The sequence below is a fragment of the Sorex araneus genome, chromosome 4 (genome assembly GCF_027595985.1).
Source record: "Sorex araneus isolate mSorAra2 chromosome 4, mSorAra2.pri, whole genome shotgun sequence".
NCBI lineage: Eukaryota > Metazoa > Chordata > Mammalia > Eulipotyphla > Soricidae > Sorex > Sorex araneus.
In genome coordinates, this window is record NC_073305.1 from 8,699,497 (window position 1) to 8,720,226 (window position 20,730).

At 49.4% G+C, this 20,730-nt stretch overlaps 1 protein-coding gene across 3 annotated transcripts in view; it reads left to right on the plus strand.

Moving 5' to 3' along the window:
- IFT122 (intraflagellar transport 122) overlaps window positions 1-20,730 on the plus strand; it is a 66,684-nt gene that overhangs the window by 8,505 nt on the left and 37,449 nt on the right. For 2 of the 3 annotated variants that reach the window (XM_055136092.1, XM_055136093.1), the window contains exons 2-7: window positions 7,168-7,234; window positions 8,569-8,653; window positions 11,624-11,702; window positions 14,147-14,223; window positions 17,401-17,467; window positions 18,425-18,571. In XM_055136092.1, coding sequence (XP_054992067.1) covers window positions 7,168-7,234; window positions 8,569-8,653; window positions 11,624-11,702; window positions 14,147-14,223; window positions 17,401-17,467; window positions 18,425-18,571 — 522 coding nt within the window. Of the gene's footprint in view, window positions 1-7,167; window positions 7,235-8,568; window positions 8,654-11,623; window positions 11,703-14,146; window positions 14,224-17,400; window positions 17,468-18,424; window positions 18,572-19,619; window positions 19,794-20,730 lie in introns of all 3 variants that reach the window. The other variant, XM_004613182.3, reaches the window with a different exon arrangement.

Genomic DNA, 20,730 nt, shown 5'->3' on the forward strand with positions numbered 1-20,730 from the left:
GGACTGGGTTTTTGGCAGGGTGAGACTCAGTTAGCCCTCATCTCATCTAGGGTCTAGAGATCTTGGCCCTGTGGTGACTGGGCTTTCCTGGGATTACCCATGACAGTTTTTAAGTTATAGACCAAACACTGTTGAGATTTATATGGAGTAATAACATTTCCTCCCCCCCCCCCATATTGAATAACCAAAACACTTGGAAAAAAGATGGGAGGACTTTCTCTCCCCAATTTCAAACTATATTATAAAACCATAGTTATATAGTATGATACTGGAATAGGGACAGGTTCTCAGACTAAGGGAATAGAATAAAGAGGCCAGAAACAGATCCTCAGGCATTTGGACAGTTAGTCTTTGACAAAGGAGGGAAAAATAGGAAGTGGAATAAAAAGGGTGTCTTCAGCAAATTGTGCTAGGAAAACTGTTTGTTCAGATGCTATAAAATGAATTCAGACCTCTAACACTATGCACAAAAGTCAAATCAGAATGTGATTAGAGACCTTGACATAAGGGCCAAAGTGAATAGACAGCAGGTAGGGTGCTTGCTTTGTACACGGTGAGCTCGGGTTCAATTCCTGCAATCCTGTATGGTCCCCTGAGCCCTTCCAGAGGTGATCCCCAAGTGCAGAGCCAGGAATAAGTCCTGAGCCCCATCAGATGTGGCCCCAAGAGCAAAACCCAAAAACTAAAACAATACAAAACCAACCCCCCCAAACAACAAACAAACAAACAAAAAAACCCAAAATAAAAATTCTTGATATCAGACCTGAACCCATAAGTGATATAACACATAGGTAGAACACATCACATGTTTAATCTAGTCATATCCTCAGTGATCCAATTCTGGCAAAGCAAAGAGGAGCAAAGATAGACAAAGGGATCAAACATTTGCTTGAAAAACTTCTGCACTGAAGATGCCACTGAACTGAAAAACTAACCAGAAGAAAAGGACACCCCACAGACTGGGGTGGGGGTGTGATATTTGCCTACCACTCATCAGAATATCCAAGATGTATAAAGCATTGGTCAAACTTTACAAGAAAAAAAACAATCAGCCCCATAAAAAAAAAAAAGGGTGGGTAGGGGGAGAAATGAACAGAAACTTCATCAAAGAAGACAGACAGATGGCCAAAAGGTACATGAGAGAATGCTCTACATCACTTATCTGGGAAATGAAATCAAAACAATAATAAGAAATCACCTCACACTGGTGAGACTGGCACACATTACAAAGAACAAAACAACCAGTGTTTGTATGATGTGAGAAAAAATTTCACCCTTATTCACTGAATTTTGGGGAATGTTCACTGTCACTGTCACTGCTCATTGATTTGCTCGAGCAGGCACAATAACGTCTCCATTTTGAGACTTGTTATTACTATTTTTGGCATATTGAATATGCTACGGGTAGCTTGCCAGGCTCTGCCCTGTGGGTGAGATACTCTCGGTAGCTTGCTGGGCTCCAAGAGGGACGGAGGAATTGAACCCGGGTCGGCCACATGTAAGGCGTTACCACTGTGCTATCGCTCGAGCCCAGGGAATGTCGACTAGTCCCGCCTTTTGGAAAAGCAATATGGACACTTCTCAAGAATTAGAAATTGGGGGCCAGAGCTATAGTACAGTGGGTAGGGCGTTTGCCTTGCATGCGGCTGACCTAGGTTCAATCCTCAGTGTTCCATGTGGTTCCCTGAGTACAGCCAAGAGTAGCCTCTGAGCATTTCTGGGTGTGACCCAAAAAGCAATAAATAAGTAAGTAAATAAATAAATAAAATTAAAAATTGAACTTGCATATGACCCAGCAATTCCACTTCTTGGCATCTACTCCAAGGGCCCAAAAATTCTACTCTGGGGGCTGGAGTGATAGCACAGCGGATAGGGTGTTTGCCTTGCACGTGGCCGACCCGGGTTTGATTCCCAGCATCCCATGTGGTCCCCTGAGTGCGGCTGGGGGTGATTCCTGAGTACAGAGCCAGGAGTAACCCCTGAGCATCGCTGGGTGTGACCCAAAAAGAAAAAAAATTCTACTCTGAAAAAACATTCACGATAGCCAAAATTCTGGAAACAGCCCAAATAGCCAAGAATACACAATGGACTATTAATTGACTATAAGAAAAGATTAAATCATGCAATTTGTAGTTACTTAGGTGGAGTCAGGAGAGTGTCACGCTGAACGAAGTTAGAAGGAGAGGAACAGACACAAAATGATCTCGTGGCATATAAAGAAACATGGTAGGGGCTGCATGCAGAATAGCAGATGCATAGAGTAAACAAACAGAACTGGTTTCCAGTAGGAAGCCACCAAAGGGGAGAATGAGGCTGCACAGGGGACCCCGATGGTGGCGGAGGGGGATGGACACTGGTGGAGAGTGCGGTGCTGGAGTTTTTTATGTGCAAAACCATACCAATAACAGTTTTTAAGACACAGTACCTAAAATGTAAAAATAAAGTGTATTTAAAATGATGTAAACTATGGATGATAATATTGTTCAAGGCAAGAGTGTACAGGTTCTGTGTACTTTAAGAGTTTAGACCAGGTCAAATCAGACTTGTGTGTTAATGCTTTCGGGAAGCACATTTTAAGAAATTGAGAGGAAATGTGGTCACATCTGAGAGGAAGATTGCATAAGACTTGGCTCAAATGACTTATAAATGATTTTCGGGGTCTTGGAGGTTAAGACAGACACAATCCCTGGCACTTCATAAGAGTCCCCAAACATTGCTCAGAGTGAGCCCTGTTGAGCACAGTGCCATGAGTAGTCCCTGAACATCTCTGGGTGTGGCTCAAAGGCCTAAACAAACAAAAAAAGAAATGACCTTTTGATTATTCAACCCCAAATGATCCTTATGGATGAGAGGCCCCACGGGAACTGCTCTGATGAGCTCCGAGACGCCAGTGCTACGTAGCAAGGACCTCTCGAGAGGTACGGCCCCGCCACTGGCTGTGCACGTTGGGAGGGGACAGTGTGGCTCTGTCCTCGTCCTGCTGGTGAGGGTGAGAGCTCAGACAGAAGGTCAGCTTTTCTGGCCCCAGCGGCCCTCCGCTTCTTCCCGTGCTGCCCCGCTGCTCAGCATGCGATGCACGAGTGTGTGTCCCAGTTCAGAGGAAGAAAACCCGAGTTGCACAAAGGCCAGGCCCTCACCCCAGCCTTTAGGAAGCTGGAAACTCAGCCTTGCGTTCACTGCCTTCTGGGCCCGAGTTTCCTCCCTGTTAGTGGCAGGGTGAGAAGTGAGGCTGGACAGAGGGGGCTTGTCCCTCTGGCACCACCCTGAGGGTGCTGAGTGGTGTTCCAGCACTGCCCTTTGGTACCACAACTGAGCGTGTGCAAGGCGTGCAGCCAGTTGTATGAACACAAATGTTCACATGATGTGTCCTGTGGTCCTCACACAAACACCAAGAAGGAGGGCCAAACTGAGAACTGAGAGGGATTGGTGTTTGGATATTAACTGTAACGAACTATTGTGAACAACTTTATAAAAATAATATAAAATTTTTTAAAAACCTGAGAACTGAAAAGCTTTAAAAGGAACTAGTCCTATAGTAAGTTCCTCTCTGGCTGGTGAGTTTCTTTTCCTTTCCCTTCTACTTTCCAATAACCCTTTCTATTTTAAAAAACAGAGTCAAAAAGATCAAATGAGATCATTTAGGTTTTGTGCTCTTCAAGTCAAGTGTAGGCTATCAGTGGGGAATTTTAGTAGAGGAAGATTTTGAAGTCAGCAGAACTTATGTAAAAATACTTTGAATTCTCCCGTAACAAATGCCGTGAGTGAGAATATCATTTGTTGTTGTTGTCGCTAAGGCATAGAAAAGACTGATCCTTAGTTAGTTTGTTCACCATGACAGGTAAAAGTAATGATAATGATAAAGAAGGCCCCAAGCTAGTTCTAAGAGTGAGCTTCAGACCAAAAGGAGAGAGAGAGCAAGAGCGAGAGACAGAGACAGAGAGAGGAAAAGTACCTCCATAGATGCCAGTGGGGATGGGGTAGGGAGGGAAACTGAGGACATTGGTGTTTGTGAAATGTACACTGGTGAAGGGACATGTGGGGACATTATATGACTGAAGCTCAATCATGAACAACTTTGTAACTGAACCACACTTGATTCAATTAAAAAATTAGGAAAAAAAAAAAGTGGGTTTCAGAGCCAGACTGTCTGGGTTTGAATTCTGGTACTTCTCAATGGCAGTTTGTTGGGGGAGTGTTGTATGCTTTCTCTGTGCTATAGTTTTCTGTTGGACTGGAGCGATAGCACAGCGGGTAGGGCATTTGCCTTGCACTCGGCCAACGCGGGTTTGATTCCTCCGTCCCTCTCGGAGAGCCCGGCAAGCTACTGAGAGTATCCTGCCTGCAGGGCAGAGCCTGGCAAGCTCCCCGTGGCATTTTTGGTATGCCAACAGTAACAAGTCTCACAATGGAGACGTTACTGGTGCCCGCTCGAGCAAATCGATGAACAACGGGATGACAGTGCTACAGTGCTATAGTTTTCTGTAAAGTGGACCCAGGGCAGTTGTGAGGAGTAAGTGAGTTAATATATATAAGCAGTTACTGGGCTCCACACCCACAGTGGATAAGTGCAGCAGTGTTGGTGACTGTGATTAAAGGGATAACGGGGAAAGGCAGAGTAACCTGCCATCGTCCTTGACCATGGTGTCCTGGATTACTTCACCACAGTCCGCCCTCCAGTGCTGTGGCGAGGGGGAGGCCGAAGGGTGCCTTGAAGTGCTCTGTGTGTGATGCTCCAGGTTGTCTGGATCGCTGGCAGGGGCTGGGTGCATCGATGCCATGTTCAAGTCTGCTGTGAGCTGTCTGGGCAGTGCAGTCTGACACGTTCGTTCTTATTAGATTCCCGAACTAATGAGCAGCTCTGCCTGGGGCATTCAAGAACCTTTGTCATCGGGCTGGCTCTGGCCTGCTTTCCCAGTCTTATCTGTCTCCCTGAGCTGCCTTGCACACAATCAAATGTTTGGCTTAAATTTGATTATTTCTATTCCCCACTGTCCTGGCTTGCACTCTTCTCTCTGCCTGAAGTACAGTAACTACTCCTGACCATCCCCCACCCCCACCCCGGCCATGTCTCAAAGGCCCTGCCTTTTTCCTCTATTCTCCTTTTGCCTTATCTTCTCCTCCTCTCTTCTTTCTCCTCTTCTTTCCTTTCCTTTCCTTTCCTTTCCTTTCCTTTCCTTTCCTTTCCTTTCCTTTCCTTTCCTTTCCTTTCCTTTTCTCTCCTTCCTTTCCTTTCCTCTCCTTCCTTTCCTTTCCTTTCCTTTCCTTTCCTTTCCTTTCCTTTCCTTTCCTTTCCTTTCCTCTCCTTTCCTTTCCTTTCCTTTCCTTTCCTTTCCTTTCCTTTCCTTTCCTTTCCTTTCCTTTCCTTTTTTCTCCTTCCTTTCCTTTCCTCTCCTTCCTTTCCTTTCCTCTCCTTTCCTTTCCTTTCCTTTCCTTTCCTTTCCTTTCCTTTCCTTTCCTTTCCTTTCCTTTCCTTTCCTTTCCTTTCCTTTCATTTTCTCTCCTTCCTTTCCTTTCCTTTCCTTTCCTTTCCTTTCCTTTCCTTTCCTTTCCTTTCCTTTCCTTTCCTTTCCTTTCCTTTCATTTTTTCTCCTTCCTTTCCTTTCCTTTCCTTTCCTTTCCTTTCCTTTCCTTTCCTTTCCTTTCCTTTCCTTTCCTTTCCTTTCCTTTCTCTTCTCTTCCTTCCTTTCTCTCTCTTTTTCTTGTTTCTTTTGTTTGTTCTTGTGCCACACCCAGCTGTGCTCAGGACTTACATCTGGGGATCACTCCTGGTGGTGTTGGGGGACCGTATGAGGTGCCAGGGATAGAGCCCGCGTTTGACACGTGCAAGGCAGGTACCCTACCTTCTGTACTATCACTCCAGCCCTGGGCCCTGCCTTTTTTATCCTGAGTTTGGGGATTTTGGTGTTTTTTTTTTTTAATTGATATGCTTTTGGTTTTGGGGCCACACCCAACAATACTTTGGGGTTACTCCTGGCTCCGTGTCCAGGAATTACCCCTGGGGGGCTCTGGGGACCATATGGAATGCTGGGGATTGAACGCGAGTCATTCACGTGGTAGGCAGGCGCTGTGCCCACTGTATTATCTCTCCAGCACTCGTCCAGAGTTTTCTTCATGAAACGCTTTCCCTCCCTCTGCCGTTGTTCTGTGATGACCAGGGGTCATGCATGCCTGGTCTTGGTATCTGTGTAGATTTCAGTGCTGCTTGCAGGAGCTGCACCCCTTTCTCTGTGCCCACACACACCTGCTGTATTACAGCCACAGTTGCCAGCGACCCTGGGATTCACAGACACCAGAGCTGCCAGGGCTGTGCTCTCTGTGGCACTCTGGCTGGTGAATTTGCAGCTTTGTGCCAACACCACAAGGCCCCTCAGTCACTGAGCCTCCCCCTAGAGCCAGAGAGCTCTCTCTGATCTTCCCTGGATGTGAATATTGTAGCTCCCTCCTTGAATCCCTGGGGAGTGTTTTGTATGTATGAAATGTATCTCCCAAAGCTTGGTGTTCTGTTTTTCATATAATCTAAGAGGTCACTGGTTATAAGATACCATCATTTTACACACTACCAAGAAAGCATAAAACAAAACTGCCACCAGTTAAACAAATGGCTTCAATTATAAGGTTCCCCTCAACCTCAGCGATGTGAAAATGTGACAAACATTGTTTTAGATGCAGGACGCTGGGTGGTTCTTGTAGATATATGAGTCAGACCTCCTCCTGGGCAGGAAGGGATGGAGACTTATTCTCCCCTTGTCTCTCAGTGTGGCACCAACGAGGTCCTCAGTAAAACTGAGTGTTGGAAATAGCAATAACACTGAATGGCTGTTTTTTCCAAAGACTGGATTTATTAGCCCTTCCATATTCCCTCAGGTTGTCTAGCTTTTATGAAACTATTAGGAGAGTTAGTACCCTCAACTGTGGGCCCTCTAAATCATTTCTGGCTTCGAGTTTCTGAACACATGCAATTCTGGACACAGCTAACTGCAAGTGGACTGGACTGAGTGGCCTGCCAAGTGGCCACATGGTAGTTGAATGGAATGTGCACCCAAATGCAGTTCAGAGTCATTTTTCTCTCCCGCATACACAAGCAGTGTTTCATAATGAAAATGAAGTTTCTTTCCTGGCCCTCACATTTTGATTTCTAATTGTGTTTTTGTCTTGTCTCCTGTTTAGTATCTACGACCTTGCGTTTAAGCCCGATGGAACCCAACTGATTTTGGCTGCAGGAAACAGATTACTGGTAGGATTTTGTCTGAGTTTCCTTTTTAAGTGTTTTTTTTTTTTCCTTTTCCCTCCTCTAAGTACTCTGAAATTTGACCTCCTATTTTTTTAGATAAAAAAAGGCCAGGGCGGAAAAAAAACAGTCATTACTTTTTAATAGGGAAGGAAATGGGCTATTTAAAACAGGTAAGTAAACTGTCTATCAGATAGGCACTTGTGAACAATCCCTCCTTTGGAGTCATTCCTCTTTCCTCTTTCCTTTTGAGACACTCATGAAAGAGTTGAAAACAATTCTTCAAAATGTCTTTGAAATTGAGGTGATGTCAGCTCACATTCTGTCCCCCTGAAAAATTCAAGCCTAAGAACTGAAGGCGCTCCCTGGGAGAAGCCAGATGGCCTGACCCCAACGTTTAGGCTCTGACCTACTAAATAATTCCATATGAATACTGTCCTGTTTGTCATATTATCAAAGGAGATGAGTTCGCTCTGGAATCTATCTTGGTGTAGAAAAGTAATTTTTATAGACTTTTTTATGTTCGACCTAAAAACCTTTGTTTAATCTCTCTGTATGTCTACTTCATCTTTCTCGGTTTCTCTAGATGTGCACACGACCTAGCTCCATTCTCCGCTTCCTTACTAGTACTCCTAAAACCATAGGTAAATTATTCTACAGACTTCTCCCGAAGAGAAATCAACTTTCCAAATTCTTTACATTTTTTCATTGCTTTGTTTCTGCATAGGTTATCTTCTCTAACTTGCTCTTTTAGAGGTTTTTGCCTTGACTTTTCAGATGGGACATACTTCGAGTCTCCACACAGTGATGGAGGTTTTACAAACTCACATTACAGCTATGTTTTGTGACCCTCCTGTTTGCACACCCAGTCGAGGCCTGTGGCTTCCAAACTGCTGGTAGCTGTATGACTCCTTCCTCTCCATGTTGTTGCTGGTAGGGACGGATTAGGCAGCACAAACGTTTCACTGCCTGCTGGCTCTTCTACGTGCTCCTTTCCTTGGGAGGACCTAGCCCGAGTAGAGATCCTCTATTGGGCCCACACCAGGTAATGCTCAGGGCTTACTCCAGCCTCTCTGCTTAGGGATCACTCTTGGCTCGGTGCTTGGGAGAAGGTTTCCTGGACATATAATGCATATAACAGGAATATTTACTGCTTTCATTTCCAAACTTTAAGTCAGTCTTTTGATTTTTGTTTTTAGTCTTTTGATTTTTAAGTGCTTTATTGATTTGGTTTAATTTTAGGAAATTGACAAATGGTTCTGTTGCAAAGACTCATGGTATAGGGACTCTGGCCCACAGGTTGCTAATCTGAACTTTGACTCTTTTTTTTTTTTTTGCAGGTTTATGACACTTCTGATGGTACCTTACTTCAGCCCTTAAAAGGACACAAAGATACAGTGTATTGTGTGGCCTATGCCAAGGACGGTAAGAGGCTGCTGTGGGTTTACAGTCTGTAAAGGGCTCATTGCTGCTCACTTTTCTCCCCAGATACTCTTTACTCTTCGTAAGCCAAAGTAAAACTGGCCGCTTCTGGAGATAGCGAAGTCTCTTAGTCTTGCCGTGAATTCAGCAAGTGTGCACTGAGGGTTAGCTTTGTGCCAGGCACTGTGGCAGAGAACCAACAAAGAGCCCTCCCTTAAGAGGCTTATGTCAGTGTTCGAGGGTGGGGAGGAAGGAAAGAGTGTGTGCAAAGATACAAGCGTAGTGATTAAACAGTGTGCTGGGAGTGGTAAGTATAAAGGAAAAAGGAAGTAGGGCAGACTGAGGGGGTTGAGAGCATGGGGGCAGTGGGGTGGGGGCAGGGGGCAGGAGGGTGGAGTTTTGGCGAGGATAGTAAGGGTGGGCTACTGGGACAGGGAAAGGTGAGTGGAGACTTCCAGGCAGTGAGCGCTTCTCTGACGGAGAAGTGGATTGTAGGGATTCTACAATCTCAGAGAGAAGTGGATTCTCTCTGGGGTGCAGAGAGAACCTGGGGAGCAGGGAATCAGAGAGACTGGGTTTGAGTCTCAGAAATAGAGAGCTTCTGCAGTGCTCTGAGCAGAGAAGGGGTCTGTCTATTTAATCATGAGTAGGACTTGGGTTCTGGGGGCCACCCCTTGGCAATACCACCAGCCCCTTTTCCTGTAGTTCTCAGGGGACAGGATAGAGTGAACTGAACTCAGGGCCTCCACATGCCAGGTATGCTGCCAGCCCTTTGAGCTTTCTGGCCTGCGTTTATATTTTGTTTTTCAGTTTTTCAGCCACACCCAGCGGTGCTCAAGACTTACTCCCAGCTATGATCAGGAATCAGGAATCAGGAATCAGGCAGGGCTCAGGGGACCATTTGGGGTGCTGGGGTTGAACTTGGCCACATGCAAGGCAGACCCCCTACTCTTGCTATACTTTGGCTCTAGTTCCTGGATTTATATTTAAAAGGATCCCTCTGGCTGCTCTATTGGAAAGGACTTGTAAGGAGCAAAGGTTGGGCAGGGAAATGAGAGGAAACAGGTCATCCAGGCCACAGGACAAGAATCCGCTCTCTGGGGAGTGGAGGGGATGGTGAGCGGAGCTCAGATGCCCTCCAGGATTCGGCGGTCTCGAGTTCCCCCACCGGGCCTCTCTGCTCAGCCTGCACATGGAGGGTCTTCGTTTCCCAACCGCTTAATAATGAAGTAAAATAATATTGTATTTCATAGCATCCATGAGACAAAGGTATAGAAAAACTGGGGGTTTTGTTCCAGAAAAAATAATATGAGTCAATATGATAAATAGTTTAAAAAATAATAGCTAAGTTAGTTTCAACATTGATTCTGTTCTAGACACCATCCTGAGCACTTCCATCTAATTTTATCTCTACAGCAACTAGAAGGTGCATGCTATTGTCGCACCCATTTTTTCAAGAGAGGAAATGACAGCCCAGAGACGTTCAGCCGCTGGTTCCTAGTCACTAGCGGGTAGTGACGTCACTGGGGCTTCCAGCCCAGACTCTGCGCCCGGAGCCCACACACTTGCCACCTGCTGCGTGCCAGAGACTGAAATAATAAGGCAGCTTCCATATATTTGTCCTTGCAGCACTATCATCCCACTCTTCCTAATAATGGCTGCTTTTTGGCCAAAGTGAAGGTGTTTAAAGTGAGGCCCATAGGGGCAGGAGAGACAGTACAGTGGGTCGGGTGCTTGCCTTGCACAAGGCAGAACCAGGTTCAATCCTCGGCATCCCTTACGGTTCTTTGAGCACCTCCAGGAGTAAGTTACGAGTGCAGAGCCAGGAGTAAGCCCCTAGCACTGCTGGGTGTGACCCAAAAGCTGAGAGAGAGAGGAGGGGGGGCGGAGAGAGAGAAGTTGGCCCTACAAAGAGCCTCTGAGGAAGGTATTCTAGACTAAGATGCTGAGGCTCAGAGGACCACCATGTGCCCAAGTAAGTCCACTTGCCTGAAGAGTTGCAGTTCCATAGAGTTAAACATACGTGAGGCCTAGGAAGTGCCTAGTGCTCTGTCCGGGCGGGGTCGGGGGAGGCCCTGCCCTTGGCTGCAGGGAGACTGCGCCTCTTCCAAGCCTGGCAGACCTAGACAGTGGAATTAGTCCATGAGGACCGGGAGCATTGTGCCGCTCTCCCTTCGGTCCTTCAGAGAATTGGGGGGATCCAGCCGGGCGCCAGCATTCGAAACCCGCTCTTCAGCCCTTTGCGCCTCTCCCCAGCCCTGATCTTGCGTAAAGCCTTTCTTTCGCTTTTCCTTGCTTTGGGAGAAACTGCATAACCCTGGGGCTGTGGAGAGAATTCAGAGGGCTGGAGTGCTTGATTGAGCATGCAAGAGCCCTGAGTTTGATCCTGAGCACCATATGCTTCCCTGAGCATTGAGCTGAGAGCAGTCCCCGAGTACCACTGAGTATGGCCCAAAAAGAAAAGGAAAAATAAAGGGCAAGGCTTCAGCTGTGGCCCAGGAGCCCCTAGAGATCCTGCCTCCCCTCCCCTCACCTCCCCTCCCCGCCCCACCTTCCTTTGGCTGTTCATGCCCAGCCCCTCGGTTATTCCAGACATATCCTGTCTCTGGGCCTATGTCCATCCCAGCCATGTGGACAAGTCCTCTCTCTTTGTACCTGGCCAAGCTTCGCTCATTCTGTAGGTCTCACCCTCCAGTGAAACGATAAAGGTCGGGATGATGTGTTTCAATCATCCTCGATCCTTGACACAGAACATGTTAGCATCTGGTGGGCTTTTAGTACCCCTGTGGTACCCCAGTGCCAGACAGCAGCATTTGAACCCCAGCTTCCAGACTCCACAGTGTCACCCTCTAGCACTGAGAGGATGCAGAGAAGCAGCCGATGTGTGTGAGGCACCGTTAATCAGTTTATGCTCGTCATGAGAGTCTGCTTAAAATGAACACGAGCATTTTTCTTTTTCAAAAACACCTTTAGGCAAGCGCTTTGCTTCTGGATCAGCTGACAAGAGTGTTATTATCTGGACGTCAAAATTGGAAGGCATTCTGAAGTACACGTAAGTAACCGTAGCAAGGGACCACTTTGATGCATGATATCTTTAGTTAGGCTCATTGAAGTACAGTAGCGAAAGGTCTTTAGGAAAGATAACAGGAAGTACTCTTCTTCTTTTTCTGCCATTGACCGTGAAGTTGGGGCTGTGGGGGTTGGGACAGGCTGTGTTATGACTTGCGAGTGAGCATTACTTGAGTACTAGTGTCTGGGTAACACCAGGCTGGGTGGCCTCTTTGTCAAACTGGTGCTGTAGATTCCACCCCAGCCCACCTGTCGTCCTCCCGTGTCCCTGAGTAGGAGTGACTTCATAGATGATCAGTAGCCACAGCCAGAAACATGGGGGTGCTGTGCCCCCCACTACATTCTCACACCAGGGGCTCTGCTCATGTTCTGGCCCGTCCTCTTCCTCATACCCCCTCAGTTCCCCATGCAGAGCTCAGGGGGGGAGATGCTGGTGCTTCCGCAAAGCCTTTGGTCAGCCTCATGGATAGCATCGTTCACAGTGGTGGCTTGATATTTAACTACTCTCCAGGATGTTTTTTTTTTTTTTTTTGAGAGTGTGAAAATTCTGTTTTATTTTATTTTTTTTTATAGTTTATTTTTAATTAGTGAGTCAACGTGAGGGTACAGTTACAGATTTATACATTTTTGTGCTCATGTTTCTCCCTTACAAAGTTTGATAACCCATCCCTTCACCAGTGCCCATTCTCCACCACCAGTAAACCCAACATCCCACCCCCCCTTCCCAGTCCCGTCTCCCCCCACCCCACACTGCCACTATGGCAGGGTATTCCCTTTTGTTCTCTCTCTCTGATTAGGTGTTGTGGTTTGCAATAAAGGTGTTGAGTGGCCATTGCGTTCAGTCTCTAGTCTATATTTGGCCCGCATCATCTTTCCCCCACATGACCAACAACCACTTTTTACTTGCTGTTCCCTTCTCTGAGTTGCCCAGAATGAGAGAACAGCCTCCAAGCCATGGTGACAACCTCCTGGTACTTATTTCTACTATTCTTGGGTGTTCGTCTTATAGTCTATTATTCTATATTCCACAGATGAGTGCAATCTTTCTATGTCTGTCTCTCTCTTTCTGACTCATTTCACTTAGCATGATACTTTCCATGTATATCCACTTATATGCAAACGTCATGACCTCATTTTTTCTAACAGCTGCATAGTATTCCATTGTATAGATGTACCAGAGTTTCTTCAACCAGTCATCTGTTCTAGGGCACTCGGGTTTTTTCCAGATTCTGCCTATTGTAAACAGTGCTGCGGTGAACATATAAGTGCATATGTCACTTCGACTATACTTTTTGGCTTTTCTGGGATATATTCCCAGCAGTGGTACTGCTAGGTCAAATGGGAGCTCAACCTCAAGTTTTTTGAGAATCGTCCATACTGTTTTCCAAAAGGGCTGAACTAGCCGGCATTCCCACCAGCAGTGTAGAAGGGTCCCTTTCTCCCCACATCCAGGATGTTTTCATCCTGCAGCCTGAATCTTTACATCCACTAAACAACAGCTCCCCAGATCCCCACCCCTGCCCCGGCTCTACCAGCCTCTGCCTGTGCCCTCCCATCCCTCTTCCCCTTCCCCTTCTGCAGGACCCTTCTTGCTGTTTCCAGACTTTATGCCCCTCCCAGCAAACACCCAGTTTGTTCTCTCTTTGACTTCTCCACCTCTTAGGAGTAGAATCACACATTTATCCATTGTGACAGAGCCTGAAAGCCTCAAAGGTCACTCATATTGTAGCCTGTGTCAGAATTCCCTTCATTTTTTTTGTCCCCTGTGCTGCTAGGGGCCAAACCCAGGGCAATACAAGTGTAGGGCGAGTACCCTGCTGCTGCCTCCTCTGTCGGTGAGGGGAACGGCACTCGCTTGTGCCTTGAGACGGTATTGGTGACAGCAGCTCGGGGCTGATGTGAGCGTGGGTGTGCACAGTAATGAGTTGCTCCTGAGGGAGTGAATGCGACGGTAAATAAAGTGCTACGAAGCAGCGAGGAGCCCAGTGGAGACTGAGTTCCTGTGTGGGAGCTGCCAAGCGGTCCCGTTATCTCAGGGTTTCCTGGGTCTCAGGGCTGGGCGGCCGCATTTTCATTGCACCTCCAGACGCTGCCGAGCTGGAGTGATGGCCGCTCACGAGACACTTCCTGCGCCTGGTGCCTTAGTTCTGGCCCTGGAGGAGGTGGTGGTCTTGAGGCCCGTCTGATGAGGGTGGGGTGGGATGGTGAGGTTAAAGAGATGAAAGGGATGGGGTGGGGACCCTCGGGTGGATGTGTAGGTGTGGGGGCGTGGGGGGTGTGTGAGCTTGTCTCTGTACTTCTTTGGTCTCCTGCAGAAGAGCTTGTGGGCACAGTCCGAGAGGCTCTGGGCTCTTCATCAGCCTCTATAGTTGTGGCCACCGAACACTTTGTGGTTTGCTGCATAATTTACGGTTGTTTATTTTGCAGGCACAATGATTCTATCCAGTGTGTCTCCTACAACCCCGTTACCCACCAGCTGGCATCTTGTTCCTCCAGTGACTTTGGTAGGTTTGAGTCTTTGTCTTTCCCAGAAGAGCTGCAGGTCTGGGCTCGCAGTCCTGATGTGTGCCCAGAACCGGTGGCCGTGTCCCAAGACAGCCCATGCCACTTTCCTCCCTTGGGTGGCTGTTGGGAGGCTGGCAGCTTTTCACACGGGGTAGAGCTGGAGTGACAGTACAGTGGGTGGCGCACTTGTGCATGGCTGACCTAGATTCAATCCCCAGCATCCCATATGGTCCCCGAGCACTGCCAGGAGTAATTCCTGTGTGCAGAGCCTGGAATAGACCCTGAGCATCACCAGGTGTGGGGGTGGAAAAAAGCCTGATTCTGGGGGGGAGGGTGGGCAGAAAGATAGTACAGCAGGTAGGGCACTTACCTTGCACGTGGCTGATCCAGGTTTAATCCCTGGCACCCCGTATGGCCCCCCAAGCACCACCATGAGTGAGTCGAGTGAAGAACAGGGAGCGAGCCCTGAGCACTGCTAGATAGGAACCAAAATCCAAAAAACCTGTAGAAACCGAGAGAGTGAGTGATGACAGAGCTTGGTAAGATAGTCGAGAGCCAGGAGAGTCCAGGGCAGGGACAGTGGGAACAAGGAGGGGCAGGACAGGCCTAGGCCAGGGTTGCCCCTGGGAAGCCTGCCCTGTCTTGCCTTGGCAGTGATGGTTTGGTGCTCCTCTTCCCTCCCCCGCGCGCCCCCCCCCCCGCCCCCCGATGTCCTGGAACATCCACCTGTGGTGGGGACTGTGCTTCCTGTGCTGTATCGACATTGTTTGGGGCTGAAGCTGTCCTGTGATTTTTTTTTTTCTAGGAAGGGGTGGTGCTGAGGGGATGCTCCCAGCCCAGTGCTTGGGGGTCAGGACCCTGCAGTGCTGGGGATCGAACCTGGGCCTCCTGCATGGAAAGCCTGTGCCCAGCCCGTTGAGCCTCCTCCCCAGCCCCCAGGCTGCCTTGACTTCTCCAGCCCCACACAGAGCACCGTGTGGCGCTGGCACAGGGGAGGAGTCGGGAAGAGTCAGTGGGGGCAGGGCGAGGTGTGGGGGGATGACTGGGTGTTCAAGGTCGAGCCTGGCTTCCCGCTGAGGGGCCTGGCCTCAGTGCCGGAGCCGGGGCCCTCCTCTGCTCGGGTTCACTTTCCCTATCAAAGATGACACGTTGCCTCCTAGCTGTCTCACTGATAGCCGCCTGAGGTTTAAAGGAGAGAATGTACTTGAAAGCACCTTCTATAAATAAAAGGGGGAGGCCTGTCATTCCGTGGAAAGCAGCACTTTCTCCACGTGAGGCCCTGGTCTGTGTGCATAGGATTACAGAGATAAACAGGATCTCTGCCCTTGAGAGTGTGCAGTTGGCGGAAGGTGCAGAGGTTGAATTTGTAAAACAAATAGTGATGGTTTATGTTGAATGCTTGTATGTGCAAGGCATTTACTCGAACCAAAAATGCAGGAGCTCTGTGACTGCCTTTGGTCAGGCTCGAGGTCCAGGGCCCTTCACTGATTAAAGAGTGGAGGTTCAACCTGTACAGGGTGGGCCGGGCGAGCGCTGGGACCCATTGGGGATCACGTTGCTTGATTTCTGGTGTCCAGGACACAGCTTGCCTCCAGGGGGTGCAGTGGAGCTCAGAGAATGTGTGCACTGGTTGAAAGTTTGGGGGAAGAGTTTTTCAACCAGAGAGCAGGGGAAACCAGGGTTGGAGTTAAGTATAACAGCAGGGCACTTGCCTTACATGAGGTCAACCCAGGTTCAGTCCCTGGCATCCCTTATGGTCCCCAGAGCTTGCCAGGAGTGATCCCTGAGCACAGAGCTAAGAATAAGCCCTGAGCACAGCCAGGCACTGTTGCACTGTCGTCCCATCCCATTGTTCATCAATTTGCTCAAGCGAGCACCAGTAATGTCTACATTGTGAGACTTGTTGTTACTGTTTTTGGCATATCGAATACGCCTCGGGAAGCTTGCTAGGCTTTTTGCCGTGCGGGCGGGATACTCTCGGTAGCTTGCCGGGCTCTCGGAGAGGGACGGAGGAATCAAACCCAGGTCGGCCACATGCAAGGCAAACACCCTACCCACTGTGCTATCGCTCCAGTCTAAGCACAGCACAGCCAGGCATGGCCCAAAAACAAAAAAAGAAAAGGGGAAGCCAATTATTTGATGCTGTACCTGGCAAGGTTGGTAAGTTTCGGCACTAGATTTATCTTGATCATGCTTTACGGCTCAAGCAAGGTACCTGCCTCGATGGACATCTGGTTGGGGCACTGAGCCAGACACAGGAGGGCAGAGGGAAGCAAACCGACCGGTGTGCCCTGGACTGGGCACAGCCAGGCAAGGGTCCTGCTGTGGGAAAGGCCTGGGGGTGGGAGCTGGACACTCAGTCTCATTCCTGGAGTGTTGAGTTGCAGTCGGGATGCAGTGTAGTCCTGAAGAGGGAAGCTACTGTTTCTTCTGTATTTCCGGGGGCCACTCCCAGTGGCAGTGAAGTGGTTGGGGACGCGTGGAGAGGGCATTGACCTCAGGGTCCCATCTCCCTGGCTTCTGAAGTTGCCGTTTCAGGAGTGAAACTCCTGAAAAGTTAGCTAGAAATTCTCCAGTTTGTCTTTCTTTTGAAGTAAGTGCAAAGTCCCAGTAAGGTGCCACGCTAATTAAGAGGTCTCCGTACCTTCATTCATTTCCCCTCATGCGTACAACTTACATAATTCTTTTGGGGGGTGGAGAAGGAGCTGGGGTTTGCGCCACACCCAGCGGTGCTCAGGGACTACTCCTCGCTCTGTGCTCAGAGGCTGGTCCCAGTGGTGCCTGGGGAGCCTCGTGGTGCTGGGGATTAAATTGGCATGCACCCCATGCACAGTGAGCACTTGAGCCCTGTGCGGGCTCTCTGACTCTGCCATCGTCATAGAAAATCCTGGACACCAGCGGACGGTGTAAAACACCACTCTCACACAGGCGACTCTGTTGTCACCCCCTCTTTCCATCACTCCTCACCCCTGGCACCTGGTAGCCATCATTCTGTGCTCCATCTCCTCCATGTCATCATTTTAAGAATGTTATAAGATGGGATCATACACCATACGGCCTTTTGAGGTTGGCTTTTTCACTCAGCGAGAGAACTACCTCGCTGTATTGAATGTGTGTCTTTTTCTTGCTGCGTAATCTTTCAACCCGTCAACCTTTCCTCTTCCTCTGCATTGAAGGCCTGTGGTCTCCCGAGCAGAAGTCCGTCTCCAAGCACAAAGCCAGCAGCAAGATCACCTGCTGCAGGTGAGTCCGAGCCATGTGGGAGTCAGGCCGCGTGTGCTCTCCTCTGCCCAGCTCCCCGGAGGAGGGGGCCCTGCCTGTCCTTTGCCCCCGGTGTCCCTGACGAGGGCCTGTGCCCTTGGCCATCATGTCATGTCACTGCTGTTAGCTAGTGTGAGGCCGTGTGCACTGGAGAAAGCGCAGCTTCCGAATTAAGCCCACGTCCGAATCCAGATTCCGTTGCTGATAACTGTGATCTTGGGGCATTCATCTCAGAGTTGGGTGCCCTGGTTCCCTGTTTGACAAATGGGGGTCAAAATACAGACGCGTTGAGCTGTTATAAAATGCACACGCATGCATGACAGTAGACACGAGCAGTGTCTGGCGCCTGCTGGGTGCCAAAAAAGGAAGCTGGTCTACGGCTCGGAGTCTGAGTCCAGCCTTTCTTTCCCTCAGCGCTCAGCGTGCATCTGTTCTCAAGGCAGGGGTGCACCGTGGCAGAATCTATTTTCAGGTGCTCTTGCAGTGGGAGAGGCGGAACGGAGAGGGGCTGGAGGCTGGCCCAGGGATGCTGGCACAGCCCGGGGCTGGCTGGAGGTGTGCACGTACGGAAAGGATGCCTCCACCATGAATGTCTCACTGTGGATTGTAGAAGCCGGTGGGGTTGTATCCATTTGCTTTCGGGGCCATGCCCAGCAGTGCTCAGGGCTTACTCCTGCCTCTGCCCTCAGGAATGTCTCCTGGAGGTGCTCAGGGGACCATATGGGGTGCCAGGGATCAAACCTGGGTTGACCACTTGCAAGGCAAGATCCCTGCCCCCCTGTGCTGTCACTCCAACTCCCCAGTGGGACTTTAAACTTGGTCTTGTGATTTTTATGTCAGGCCCAAGATGGGTTCAGCTGCGTCTGCCTTATCAGGCTGTGTTTCAACCGAGACATTCTCCCGGGGTCACCTTATGTGTGTTCCTTTTCCTCCAAACAGCTGGACAAATGATGGTCAGTACCTGGCGCTGGGCATGTTCAATGGAGTCATCAGCATACGGAACAAAAACGGGGAGGAGAAGGTCAAGATCGAGCGGCCGGGGGGCTCACACTCCTCGATATGGTCCATGAGCTGGAACCCTTCCAGGTGCCTCTCCCCTCCCTCTCGGGCAAACCCTGTCGGGGGCAGGGCTGCTCCACAGGCCGGGCTCTCCCCTGAGCTCTCCGTGCATCCAGAGGCTTTTCACGCCACTTGACCGGCTTGGCTGGGAGCCTGTTCCATTAGAGTGGGATTTTCAGAGAGCCCAGCTTGTGCTTTGGGACGAGTCCCGGAGATTTAGCTACACAGATGAGCTATGTAGGCCAGCTCCGAAAGTGAGTGAGCAAGCAAGCGAGAGGAGAGTGAGCACGCGCGCGCGTGTGTGTGTGTGTGTGTTTGTGGGCCATTCCTTATTAATTATAGCTCACCTCTTTGCCGGGGCTTTATTTGGCTCTTTCCCTTTCCCAGTTTTTCCCTCCATGTCTGGGCAGAGCCTGTTACCACCCAATAACGAATAGGTTTCCTGGGAGCCTCCTTTTGCTGTCGTTGCAAAGTCAAAATCGTCTACTGGTGTCCCCAGAGCCTGGAGATCCACAAGCAATTGGCAACGCCCTTCTCAAACTTACATACACTCTCCGTGCCCACGTGACTCTGAGGGCTGACTGTAGGTTCCCCTGCTCTACTGTTATCCATGTTGTCAGTGCTCTGACGATCCTCTAATGTTATTAAGTCATCACCAACCCCCACTGAGTCCTCTGAAAGTAAATTGAAGGACTTAATTGTTTTCCAGCCCAATGTCATTTTGCAGGTGGAGCCTTCTTGATTTAGAGGGTGGTTTAATTCCATTGCCATTTCTACACCAGATTATTATACTTCTTCCTGAATAATTTTGTCTAGCCCAGAGCAGGACCATGCATGCCTAATGCCTTCGGAGGCCATTAGTCTACCCCCGAGTTCCTGCTGTTTGATTTTGTGGCCGCAGAAGAGTCTGTGGCTTCAAGGTACCATTTTTAATTCATGAGGAGCAGGATGCCCAGTGCACCTGGTTGCTGTCCTCTTCCGGGCAGGGTTCAGGGGCTCCTTGGCAGGCTCAGACGTGATAGCCTTAGTGCAGTGCTAGGTATTGTAATTGTGAACCACCACTTACTGCCTACAGCCGTTGGGAGAATTTCTGGATGAACAGAGAGAACGAGGATACCGAGGAAGACATTGTCAACAGATATTTTCAGGAAATTCCTTCCATTCTGCCGTCAACAGTGTACGCTAGTCAGGGTAGTGAGGCAGAGGAGGAGCCAGAGGAAGAGGACGCCTGTCCCAGGGACGACTACTTGTGAGTGACCTGAGCGAGGAGCGAGGGCTCAAGGGCGCGTGGGAGGGCCCAGGCCCCCGCCCGACCTCCCGGGGCTGATGCCACTCTGAAGTCCCCTTGCCAAGGGGCTCCGGGAGCTGTTGGTGAGCACTCAACTTGCGTTTGGGTCATAAGACGTCCCTTTGAGAGTCTAGAAAATACTGCAAAGTCAAAGGAGAAAGTTCAGCTTTTCTTCAAATTCTCATTTCTTGAGGAAATTACTCTTAGGATTTTGTTTGTTCGTTTGTTTTGGTTTGGGGTCATACCCAGCGATGCTCAGGGGTCACTCCCGGCTCTGCACTCAGGAATTCCTCCTGGTGGGGCTCAGGGAACCGTATGGGATGGCGGGGCTGTAACCAGGCTTGGCCGTGTTCAAGGCAAGTGCCCTCCCTGCTGTTCTATCTCTCCAACCCCCACTCTTAAAATTTTCGTCTATTTCTCTCTCGTCCTTTAGTGTCTTTACTCAGTTAATGAAATTATATCCTGCTCTTTTTCCCACTTAACTTCCTAGAGTGCCAACTTTCTCGTAACATTAGAAGTTCTTAGAGAAACATGATGTTAGTGACTGTGTAGCATGTCCTGGCAGAGATGCCCATGCTTCGGCTCTCTCTCAGTTCGTACCCCCGCATCTGCCCAGGCAGTCTGAGAGAAGCCCCCACCTCACCCCCATCCTCACCACCAGAGAAATCCCGTTCACGCGTTCTTTCTTTCTGGTGGCAAGCCTGAAGAGTCCTTTCCATTGTTGTTGCTTGGCTTTGTGTTTCGGTTCTGTTTCGGAGCCACACCCGGCTGAGCTCAGGGCTTACTCCTGACTCTGCGCTCAGGGGTCACTCCTGGCAGGCCTCGGAGGACCGTCTGTGGGTCAGCTGTGTGCAAGGCAAGCACCTTGTCTGCTGCGCTCTCTCCAGCCCAAACCAGG